General features: G+C 36.8%; 1 protein-coding gene across 1 annotated transcript; it reads left to right on the top strand.

Annotated features, from left to right (window-relative positions):
• Positions 1–49: 49 nt before the first annotated feature.
• Positions 50–7,505, top strand: LOC138315852 (uncharacterized). The gene has a single exon (XM_069257156.1). The coding sequence runs from the start codon at positions 3,322–3,324 to the stop codon at positions 5,074–5,076; it is 1,755 nt and encodes a 584-aa protein (XP_069113257.1). The 5' UTR covers positions 50–3,321; the 3' UTR covers positions 5,077–7,505.
• Positions 7,506–12,947: the final 5,442 nt, after the last annotated feature.

Below are 12,947 nucleotides of genomic sequence, written 5' to 3'. Positions count from 1 at the left end.
TTATAGATATAGTTTGTCAAAATGTATTTGATTAATTTTATATAAATACTACCTGCATTAGAGGCTGACAGTGCCTAGTGTCACCCCGAGGATATCACTGTCATAGTGATATTTTGAGGGATGACACTATGTTTCGTCCCGTCGTTTGTTTACAACATTAGCAACGTCACGAAGACGCTTGAAATCTCATGGCTTCCGTTCAAAGCGTCGCTTCAAAAAAACAAAGATGGCGTCGAAAAAAAACCGAGTGCGCATCTTTTTCGGGCAGTTAATATTTTGCACTGTCAAAAATACGCTATCACCCGTTGCTAGGAGGTTGCTAGGAACGTGGCTATTGTTTCCTATTGTTCTAATGTTACCTGCCGTGTGATAGTGTAAAATACCAAATATCTCTCGACCAATCAGAATGCAGGATTCTCACTTGAGGTATAATAAAGACATATAACCAAGTCAGTGTATATGGTACTCACTTCTTGTTGACTTGCGATCAAAATACTAATTTGTCATAGAGGCTTGCTTATGCTAATATTTCTTTGTTCATGTTAATAAACGTTTCCGTATGGGCGATATTTTTATCATAAATGCAATTGAACTGCACCTTTTACTGCAATGCATTTTACACAAAGATTATTTTATCATGATTAGAATAGTTAATAATAGTATTCTTTAAACGTGTTAATCACGTTACTTGGCTCTTCAATTTTGTGGATCATCCTTAAAAATATAACAAAGCACTGCAATGTGTACTTGCTGACACATGGTGATGATACTGACAGTGGGGTACTATAAGTACAAGTGTGAGGCGAGCATCCGGATGACTACAGTACTTTCCGACCTAGCTGTACATGTGATCGGCATAATTAAATGAATCACCAATTACTACAACTTCATATTCTTATAAGAAAATTGCTTATACACATTTTCTTTTTGTGTGCTCATGACCTTTGTCATTTATATATTTATGCCTCAATGTTAATTAGGATAACTGCTTTTCTCCCATACTTGAAAGGGTTATCCGGCAGTTGCTAGGTAAAAGATAACTCTCTTTTATCGGAGTAAGGAAAAGACAGTTCACACGCCCTAGACAATGACGTGACGTCATCAATACATGCGGTCTCTATTGTTGGCGACGTCATTGATTTTGACGCACTGTGACGTTCCTATGATGGCGGTGCTATGGAAATGTTTCTAAAAACTGCATGTTTACAATGTATCGTGAAAGTTTGGAAGAAAGCGAATCAAACATAGGTTGCTCAAGTGGACAGGGATATCTTAACCCTCGTGAAAGATATTGGCCGCCAACTCTCGGCAAGCCTCAGGTTGACTAGCCAAAATTACTCGGGTTGAGATATTCCTGTCCACTTGACAGACCTATGTAAGATTTTATTAATTTAGTACTAATTATTTATATGTTTTTGTGGTATTTGTATTGTTGCTTTTAGAATGTGTAAACCAGATTCATCATATAATCCTCCCGATATTCAGTGACTTCGCCCGTATGATAATATAAAATTCTTTCATAGGTTGATAACCTGATATGGAGGATAGGGATATTCTACCCAAGGTCACAAAATGTAAAACATGAGGCTTTGCGAGGGTTTTACAACATTTTATGATACCTAGAATATTTTCTTCTCTCATACCGCGACTTATTATTGCAATTATACAACTACGAACTTTTTGCCATTTTGAAATAAGGTCGAATAAATCTTCTTGGCTGAAAATATATTGTGATCTTATGGCAATAAAGTGATGCCTGGAAAAATGATATGACGACCTGATTCGAGGACGGTGGAAAAAATGTCTTAAAGAGTTGATTTAAAGTGTTGTTATAAAACTCGTGTCGGAATTTAAATTTTGCTCTACAAGATTTCTAAGACCCAATTCATAAAATTCCATATATTCTAAAAACTTGATAATAATTAATAACATATTCCACATCTATATACACTGCACATTAAAGAAGTTGTATATATTACGTGAATTACAAGTTTGATACATCCAGAACAATTCAATAAGGGGCTTCATTTATCAATATTTGCATTCTAGGAGATTTTTTACTGACATTTCGAAATGGCCTCCTCTATCTGATCGCATTTCTAAACAATTTGCAACAAATAATAAATTACAAGTCATTGCAAACAAAATAACGCCAAGACACCAGTTAATTTCGAGGTTTTATGCTTTGTGCCTAAGATTCTTTAAAGGGACAATTCAGTCTAAGAGAACATTAAAATTTGTACATATATTGGAAAAACCCAGTTCTAATGGATATAACATCAGTCGGTTTTACTGTGATATATGCCAGAAAAGCCCATGGTGGTGAAATGCGTGCGAAATGTTCAAACTCGCTCGCTGTCCGCCATTACACATTGTGGTCGAACATCTGTATTCCGAACCCTGTCCCTTGCTTGTAGAGTAATGCATCTTTTGTCTAGAACCGCTCAAATCGCTCTGACAGTAGTGTGCTTACCTTATTAGGTGAATTATCTTGCCTAAAAAATCCTTTTATCACCTCCTCAGTGGTTATGTAGTTCATTTGTTTAACGTGCGTGACTTTGGCTCAGGTATGGGTACAGCGTACATATTGTACCTGCTTAATCGTATTGATCAACGATTTGTAATTACAACGGTATCAATTAAAATACTAAACAATGACGTGATATTTGTCAATATTTTATGCTACATGTTTCATAAGAAATGTAGAACAATACATTTATGTCATATTTTGCTTATTGGTTATGTAAAAGAATTAGCCTGAGTGAATAGTCCCTTTAATATTAGATTCACATTGAAAAAAATAACTTTCTTAAACTTTCTACATAAATGTCGATAACTTGAGGAATTCACTCCTATACCGAACAGATTAAACCATAATTTAACAGAAATACATAAGTTAACTGAAACATACGTGTATTACCACTAGAGCTTTAAATAAGCATATAGATATAATTACAGCATGATGTGTACACATTGAACAAACCGGTACGATAAATTAAGATGTGACTATGTGGATACCATATAAAACCACAAAGCAGATTATAACGGAAGGTGCAAGTCATGATTGACCTCAATAAGTTACACGTACATGTCTTGTAAAAATACTTAAATACACTACTGACATATATTGTCTTAATCACACAATGTGATGTAGTATCACTTTGGACCGTCTGTCAGACTGTTACTGTGTATAGAGAGTGTGTCTTTCCATTGATGGGGATCACATTGGCAGCACAAGTACACGATGATTAAGAAAGGTTACTGTGGAGAAGGGTCACTATAGATTTACAGCAACTAGCAACGGGACCCAAAACGGGCAGTATGAATGAATCGGACTCGGGGGATGTTGACAATACTACATCATACCCATCGCTATACGATGCAGAATATGTGTACTTCGCGGAACATTTCGTGCCTGTTACTGTTTTTCTCGTCATCATTCTTGTTGTTGGTGGGATTGGAAACAGTCTTACGTTCTTCCTTTATTTTACCAAGTTCTCCCACAGTAACCACAGGGTACTAGTCTTGTGGCTCTCTGCGGTGGACTTTCTGTCAAGTGTTGAAGGAATTCCGTTCGTACTGTACGACTTATACAGTACCCTGACTTTTAGAAATGAAGCATTTTGCAAAATAGGAAAATTATTTGGAGTTTTCTTCCCGTCTTTTTCACTTGGTTTGCTCACTTTTATAGCCACGGTGCGGTACTGGAAAGTATGCATGCCGTTTCGCACCGGTTTAACTACAAAGAAATCTCACATGATTTGTGCAGTAGTAGGTGCTATCGAATTTCTCTTGTTGGCTGTTCCTGCACTGTGGATATATGGTATCAAAGAGATACCATGGCCTGGTCCCCAAACTGGACATGACTGCACCATTTCTGAAGAATCCTCATCGTCCACACTCACCACGTACCAAAGGGTTCTGAATGGTATTCTCTTTACCGTGTCGTTCTCGGTTTGTCTAATAATCTATATCCTAATCGGCAGAACACTAATCAAACGTTCAAAGATGTGTGTGGTTGATACTCCGACTAGAATGGCGAATGCTGGAGATCAGAAACAGAAGACTAATACAATATGTAAACATGGAAACATAAGCACTATAGGCAGGCATACCAAACTACATACTATTGCTAGAACTGGGCTTGGGAAACCAGCTAAAATTAATGCTATTGATGTATTTGTTGGAAAAGATACTCAGCAAGAAGAATCAACCTCTAGCAGATACCCAAATTCAGACGGTGAATACGAAAACAAAGATAATTCGGATAGTATTGTTTCTGAGGAGAGCATGTCAGTGGGAATTCAACAAAATCAACAACATGGTGAGATCTGTGATTGTGACTGCGAGTGTCTGTATAATTCTGAAGATGAAGACGATAATATGCCTTCTTCAGATGACGATTCGGTCCAGCTAGTAAATCATGTAACAGACAAGCTTCACAAAACCGATTCTTGTACATCTACACGAAACCACACTACAGAAAAATGTGCAATTGAAAATAGTGGTGGTGAACAAACACCAGAAAACATTAAAGTCAATGCATTTCTGGATACAGAAACAAATAAAACTGAAGTTGGCAATGACATAAAGCAAGTGACAGGCGCCGAAATCAACGGAGCACCAAGGGTGTTGTTAGATCAAGAGAAAGAACATGGTGAGGAGAGCGAACACAAAGCTAAGCCGGCAGACGGAAGTGGTCTTGACAAAATGAATCGTGCCTTTTCCTTCCGAGTATCTCCGGTGGTCAATCGCGGGCTAGAAAGGAGTCGCCGTCTTAGTATAATATTCCTTGTGGTGACCGCCCTGTCCTTCGGAACCTGTCTACCCTTTTTGATATTTTCCACCGTCAAAGTATTCAACCCTAATATAGCGATACAAATCGCTCAATACGCTAACGTCAGCTCCTTCCTGACGTACTTCTACTTCTTTAATAGTGCATTGAATCCTATTGTGTACGGTTTCATGGATTCTAAATTCAGACGAGAAATAAGACTGTGCTGTAAGCGCATTCGGAAAAGAATGTCGCGTTTCTGTAAACGAAAAACGTCTTCATCGTGCAAATACTATTTTTAAAATAATGTCAATTGGTTCGGAAGATATGTCGACCATGTTTTACCCTGTTAAAACGGTTGTCATTTATCAATAGAGATATATTGGGAACGTGGTTTCTATTATGTGTAACTCATTACCAGTACACTATAGTGTATACCGTGAAATACTGTATGTGTGTATATATGCACCAGGTCTCTATTTCGGGGTTTGAAACTGTCCATGTCTGACGCCATGAACAATGATATCGTTCATAACACATTTCCTTGGATTTCTATTTGCAGTTCACTAGAATACATGAAATCTATCCATACTGTACAATAATATTGTTTTGGAGAAAGAAACTACATGGGAATGTAAAGGATTTTCAATACCAAATACAAGGTTGAAGGGAAAGGTGTAACCAGTCAATAGATAGTCATCCTCAATACTTCAGTGGTCACTGTCATAATATCCACCACTGGAATATATATCATAGATAATATGAAGGCTCCGTGTGCGACAACAGACGAGACAGGTAGTTTGGTCATGTGGCGTAAATATAAAGAATTTAATAACGGTACATTGGTTGAATGTATTTTTAGCTCACCTGGCCCGAAGGGCCGGTGAGCTTTTGCCATGGCGCGGCGTCCGGCGTCCGTCCGTCAACATTTCCTTTAAATCGCAACTTGTCTTAAATACTGCATGGATTTTAACAAAATTTGGTCAGAAACTTCCTTAGGGGAAGGGGATAAGATTTTGCATAAATGGTGACCCTGATCCCCCTGGGGCAGGAGGAGCGGGGCCCAATAGAGGTAATAAAGGTAAATCCTATAAATCGCTACTTGTCCTAGAGTTCTGCATGGATTGCAACCAATTTGGCCAGAAACTTCCTTAGGGGAAGGGGATCAGATTTTGCTAAAATGGTGACCCTGACCCCCTGGGGCAGGAGGGGCGAGGCCCAATAGGGGAAATAGAAGTAACTCCTATAAATCGCTACTTGTCCTAGAGTTCTGGATGGATTGTAACCAAATTTGGCCAGAAACATCCTTGGGGAAAGGGGAACAGAACTTGTATAATTTTTTGCTCTGACCCCCTGGGGTAGGAGGGGCGGGCCCAATAGGGGAAATAGAGGTATATCCTATAAATCGCTACCTGTCCTAGAGTTATGCATTGATTCTAACCAATTCTGGCCAGAAACATCCTTGAGGTTAACAGAATTCGTATAAATTTTGACACCCTGGAGCAGAAAGAGTGGGGCCCAATAGGGGAATTAGAGGTAAATATTCAAATTCCTTCAGAAAAGAAACAATGAACTTGTATTCAGAACATTACTTGGCATTACAAACCAGGTGAGCGATACGGGCCCTCTGGGCCTCTTGTTTAAGTCGTGCGTTTCTGACTCTGTAATCTTCAAATGAAGGCCTGTGAATGATATGTTTTCATCTCCAAAAAATACACCCATGTTTGCTATGACATATCCAGGGGTGGCTCTATCCTCAGTCATAGTAACCCCTTGATCATCGAGGATAACAGTTGGATTGAGTGTTAAATTGACATGATCCTTGACATTGCTATTGTGTGACCTGAATATGAATGTGGGCGAAAACATTTTCCTTGTCGCTGCATACAACGAAATCAAAGGCACCTTATTTCGTCAGTATGTTATATATATATACGTATGTATCCCCAAAATAAAACAAACGTTGGCTTGCTATAAAATTTATATAAGCGTAGTACTTCAAATCCGCTGTTGCAAATGTTTCTAAAGCATGTATGCCCATACATTTGGATGATTTTCATAGCTTAATTATTTCGCCAGAACTTATGGTTTTCAACACATTACTGACGAAAATTTAGATTATCAAGAATTTCGCCCAGTTATAGCACATATAACTGAAATCAAAAGTTCAATCTAATACATATAACGCACAAGTTTTGTGGTGTAAATTAGAGATCCTTTTGTTATGTTAGGGTAATGTTTCTCTCATACGTGGGTATAGTACTGTCTCATGTCAAACATCCTGGTCGCTGAGGCTGTATTACACACCTACCTGTGTACATTGACGTCAATGCGTTAACAAGATCACTGTTTTCTCGGTAAATTGAACTTCATTTGTAGAAAACAGATTAATTTTACTGTTACTGAAGGCAAACAACGTGATTTACGTTAATAATATCACGTATTTTGCACGTACATTTGTATATAGAGAATTATTTAACTTAAAAATGGCGGGCCATTTCAATGGCGAAGTTGTATTAAAATTTCAAAGCATTTTGTGATCCTATGGTAGAATAGATTTATTCTTCATATCCACATATTAAATAGTTTTATGATATTGTGGCTGTATAAACATCCTAACATATGCGATGTAGATCCGAATAGCTCTTACTCCAGATATCCTCAAATGATATGGTATTTAACATTGGTTTCGTTTGTAAATATTGTTGTACAGAAATAATAAATAGCTTTCACAAAATATTTAGGGTTTGTTTTATCTTACTTTTTAAGTAGACTATTCAATTTAAGCGTCAAGTCATTAAAATCCTTTTAAAAACAAGAAACAATTTTTAACAGAGTGCAACGATTACTAATTAAACAATTAATGGAACATAATTTAGCAAACTTCAAACACCAGGCCGCTGTATTTTTTACATGTCACGTGATATACTGATCATCATTGAAAGTATTATTTAATACTTGTGTTGGGAATGTAACCGAAAGACATGATCACAGTAGCAAAAAAATCTCAAACACATGAAAAATCCAAGCGACGCGTCGCAAGATACTGGTTATACTTGGGTTACCCTAGCGTGACGTCGTTCGGCGTCAAATACGGACATGGGTTTGGATTAAGAAGTGTATCCTCTCAAAATTAAGGGGTAGGGGTAGCATATGTTGTTATTTTGAGAAAAAAATATGACTCTTATTAATTCATAACTGATATATTTTTAACGATGACTACTGGAAAATAAATTCTACAAACATCCATACATATCAAACACCTCATTAGGAAATTATGGCTTTAAATTCTAGTGTATGTGGTCAAAACGGCGAAAATTCCAATAAAATCCACTATTTTGTCAGTTTGGTATCTTTGAGTGACAATAACTCAAAAACGAGCACACGGACATATGTTTTTTCTTCCATTTTCTTTTCATGGTATGAACACCTCTTTTCCAAAAATCTATATGAGAAAAAAAAGTTTAATACAAGAAAATTTTGACTTCTCAGAGGAGTACATCCTTAAGAAGTGTATCCTTGTAAAGCGCATTCTTTCTGCACAGGTATGAACTTTTTTTAAGAGGCATCCGAAAATATCATCAAATATCATTGCCTTATAAAGATGGGAGAAAAAGAGAAAAGCGCATGTATTGTAGTAGAATGATTCTCCGTCGTGTGGGCGGTATGTTCAAATCAAGCCAATGTAACAAAACCGATGGGTTATTGGTTTCACGTGGATGTTCCAGGGGTGGATTCATGGATTGAGGTTATAGGGGGTGTGCGACTAATCAAATCAGGGGTTGGGGGTCTGCCATTAATAATAACTCTCTGTTCCATGTCAGGATGAAAGTCTTGTATCCAGGATAGCAGTTTGCCTTTAATTCCATAACTCTCAACTTAATGACGCAGAAGGCGATGAGATACTTTATCAAAGGCTTTTTTGCAGTCGAGGTATATGACGTCGATGTTAAGACCGGTGTCTAAAGCCGTTATCGAGTCTTCTAATGACTCTAGAAATGAGTTATACAGGATCGCCCTTATCTGAATCCATGTTGTTCTTTAGTGAAAAAAAAAATGGTTAGCGTCCTTGTGCTTAATTAATTATTTCGTCACGGACGATACGTTGTAGGATTTTGGAAGGAACAGACGTCAGGCTGATGATTCTGTAGTTTCCAGGATATTTCCGTGACCTCTTTTTGAATATTGGATTGACGTTGGCCTTTTTCCATTGACTAGGGAGAGTACCTTCTTGTATGGTTTTTTCTCCTAAGATTGTCGTAGAAGAGGCCTTTTTCAGCTCTTGGATACTTTTGACTATTAAGTTGGGATGGGTGATATCGGGCTCAGGTGATTGTTGTTGTTGATTTTCAGTACTGCTTATTCAACTATCTGTTCCGTTATTTGAACAATTTCCAAGGGAGACTGGTATATTCGCGTGGGTAGTTGAGGAAGTGGCTTTGAAGGGCCATCTTTAGTAAACACACTTGCAAAATAGTTGCTCATTATGTTTGCTACCTCTATAAGATCGCGTGTTATCGCCATCTGTAGAGTTTACACGTAACAGTTATGGTGCTATTTTTGTTTTGGACCTCACATATTTCAAGAAAAGTTTTTGATTGCTTTTGATATTTGAAGCTAGGTCTCGCTCATATATGTTTATTGAAATTTGTAGGGTTTTGGTTGATTCATTTCTAGCATTTTTGTAGTATTTAAAGTTTGAAGTTGCCTTACAGTGTAAGTATCTGGTCCAGAGTGTGCTTTTTTGTCTATTGTTTCCTTTGTCTCACAGTTAATATATGGTTTCCTTTTACACTTGTTTGTAGGTTTAGGTATTTTCTGATATTTGTTTGTTCAGGTTATCTTCAAAGGTATTCCATGTTTCTTCGATGTTACGACTATCCTCTAAAGGCGACAGATATAGATTGCGAAGGTTATCATTAATCAGGTTGTTATTGCCCTTGAAAAAGTCGTAGCGTCTCAACATCAGGTGTTGTATGACGATTTCTGTGTAGGTTATTAGATTAAATGACAGAAGAAGGTGGTCACTCAAACCTAACCCCGGATTAAATAGTGGTTTGTCGATCATTCCCTCCTCATTTGTGAGTATCAGGTCAAGTATGTTGCTTTGTTAACCTTCTTTGTAGCGGGTTCGTTGATTGATATGGTGATACAGGTAGCAGTCATTGACCTAGCATGGATATGAAATTTGAAGATAGGTGTTGAGGTCCAGAGTTTAAGGTGTATTTTGTCCAGTCAATTTGCTTGAAGTTGAAATCCCTAACAATTAACTTGTGTGAACTGGTGTTTGAATATATTTTGTCCAGCAAGGTTTATAGTTTGATATTTCCCGTTTCTGTAAAATTTGGGCTTCTGTAGATGGTACATAAGATAAACAACATATTAGTTTATGTCATTTGTAAAGGTCTGGGGTACCTTTCTGCCAATTTATTGTCATGACTCGGACTTCATTAGACCTACACAGAAAGAAAGATTACAACAGCTGTAATTTACGTTACAACAACGTTGATGCGATTGAGATTGAAAACTACATCAAATAAAAACTCATTCAGTGTATATTTGCCATTTATTTGAAACTTCACTATTAATAGACGGGATTTAAAAAATCAATCGTCATCTTGTACGCTGTTTCAAAGCAAATCATGTACATTGAATGTATAATATCGTTATTCGAGTCAATTAAATGTGAAAACAACAATCACTATAACAATAATTGTTTTAAAGACAGATTTAAGAAGCATGGTGACACAGATATTATAAATAATATAAATAAAATGTTTAATTTCATCACTCACTCACTTTTCATAATTTTATTGTCTTTTCCACGGGTATTCATTGCAGTAACGTAGATAACACTGAATTTTTAACGTTTTTAGGTCACCTGAGACGAAGTCTCAGGTGACCTACTTCGTCTCAGGTGACCTATTCTAATCGCCTTTTGTCCGTCGTCGTGCGTCGTGCGTCGTGCGTCGTGCGTCGTCCGTCGTATGTCCGTAAACAATTTACATTTTCGACTTCTTCTCCAAAACTGCTGAAGCAATTTCAATGAAATTTTGCACAAACCTTCTAAGGCATAAGGCCAATCAAAATTGTGAATTATATGGTCCCCACCCCCCAGGGGGCTGTGGGAGGGGCCAAAAGGGGTAAAATTGAGTAAAATTTCAAAAATCTTCTTCTCTACTCACAGATGTGGTAGAAGCAAATACTCTTCATAGATAGAAAGGTCTTAAGGTCCTTTACAAAAAATGTGAATTATATGACCCTGGGGTCTCTAGTTTCCCCCTGGGGAGGGGGTTAAGTTTACTATACTTTATATTGAGAAAACACATTTTTGCGCATTATTTGGTCATTTGTAATAGGAAATGAGTCAAATGTTGTCAGAATTATCAGTATGAGATGGCCATTTAATCCTATTAACAAATTTTCAATGACTGACCCCCAGGGGCCTTAGGGGCGTGGTCAAAAGGGGTCAAATAGGCTAAAACTTCAAAAATCTTCTTCTGAAATTCTGGAAATGGTAGAATCAAATACTTTTCATAAATTGAAAGGTCTTAAGGTCCTTTACAAAAATTGTGAATTATATGACCCTGGAGTCTCACGTTTCCCCCTGGGGAGGGGGTTAAGTTTACTATAGTTTATATAGGGAAAACACATTTATGCGCATTTTTTGCTCAATTTTCATTGGAAACGAGTCAAACTTGGTTAGAATTATTAGCCTGAGATAGCATTTTAATATCATATCCACATTGGTTCTGGCCGACCCCTTGGGGGCAGAGGGGCAGGGCTAAAAAAGGGTCAAATAGGCTAAAACTTCAAAAATCTTCTTCTGAAATTCTGAAAATGGTAGAAACAAATACTTTTCATAAATAGAAAGGTCTTAAGGTCCTTTACAAAAATTGTTTTGATTTTGATTAGTTTAATTCGCTCCGTGTACATAAAATTGTAGGCCTATATTTAAAAATGCCCATACGATAATTAGGACTCATGCACCTGGTAATCACTACTTGATGTATATAATGATCCTTTTCTAAATACACGAAACGTAATCGAAAAACATTTAATCAGCAGTTAATTATATAGAAATGAAATCTCGACAGGTATCGGTATATAGATACAACATAAGATGTATCTCGACTAGCGTCGATTCCAGTGATCTTTCATCTATATGTACATGCATGTACTATCACATATTTCATAGACGAATATCGTTATAAAATATATCCAAAGAATAAATAGAAAGCAGTTATAATACATGTATATAGTAAGCTATTAGTCCACCTCTTTACGTATGTTCTAAGTATTTAGATATACTGTGCTCTCTCCTTACTCTCAAATTATGAATAGATTAGTAGAATCATGGTATTTATTTATCTATATATAGTTTTGGATTAATATTGTATTTATCTCAAATTATTACACGAGAGGAAAGAAAATCAACCGATCATCACCAAAAATGACACGGCCACGTGTTTATATTTGTACGATAAAATACCCTATATGGTGCCCCATGTATGCATTTCACTATTTACATCCACTATTTTTCGATTAATACGTATTTTGTATTAAGCTTTATATAAACTATATGTAACCTTTGACAGGACACATTTATAATCTGTGGATTCTAATATGTATCATATACTAAACAATTATAGAACATTGTATTGCTCACCGTTTCCTCAAAACTGCCCTCTGTCTCGGCCATGCGCGTTTTGTTTACTATATCCGGGTATCGAACACATACGTATACACGAGGTATTTTTAACTATGCAAATCAACCCGTTCTATTTAAAGAATTCTTTACTAATTGATTATTGCGTAATTATCTTCATTGTAAAGAAACCAAATGAAGAACCTTTCATAAGGGATGTTAATGTATATTTTAGCAAAGTTTGGTGAAAGCATAATGGGACTTTAAGGCCCATGGGCCTCTTGTTAAACATTAAAGCAATCTGTCTGTTATTTATTATAAGTGCACATAACATAACACCTTCGATAAGCTTTTTACGTTCCATTCTCGCCTTCTGTTTTCCCCCCCCCCCCCACCACTGTTCCCCCCCCCCCTCAGCTTTCGCCATTGGAACTCTGCAAATAAAGATTTAAAACTCGAGTACATTTGTAATTTAAATTACCAAATTCGGTAATATACGTTACCATAATCCGAGTATCGTATCTG

The sequence above is a fragment of the Argopecten irradians genome, chromosome 2, assembly GCF_041381155.1.
Source record: "Argopecten irradians isolate NY chromosome 2, Ai_NY, whole genome shotgun sequence".
In the NCBI taxonomy this organism is placed as follows: domain Eukaryota; kingdom Metazoa; phylum Mollusca; class Bivalvia; order Pectinida; family Pectinidae; genus Argopecten; species Argopecten irradians.
This window is presented reverse-complemented; position numbering and strand designations above follow the sequence as displayed.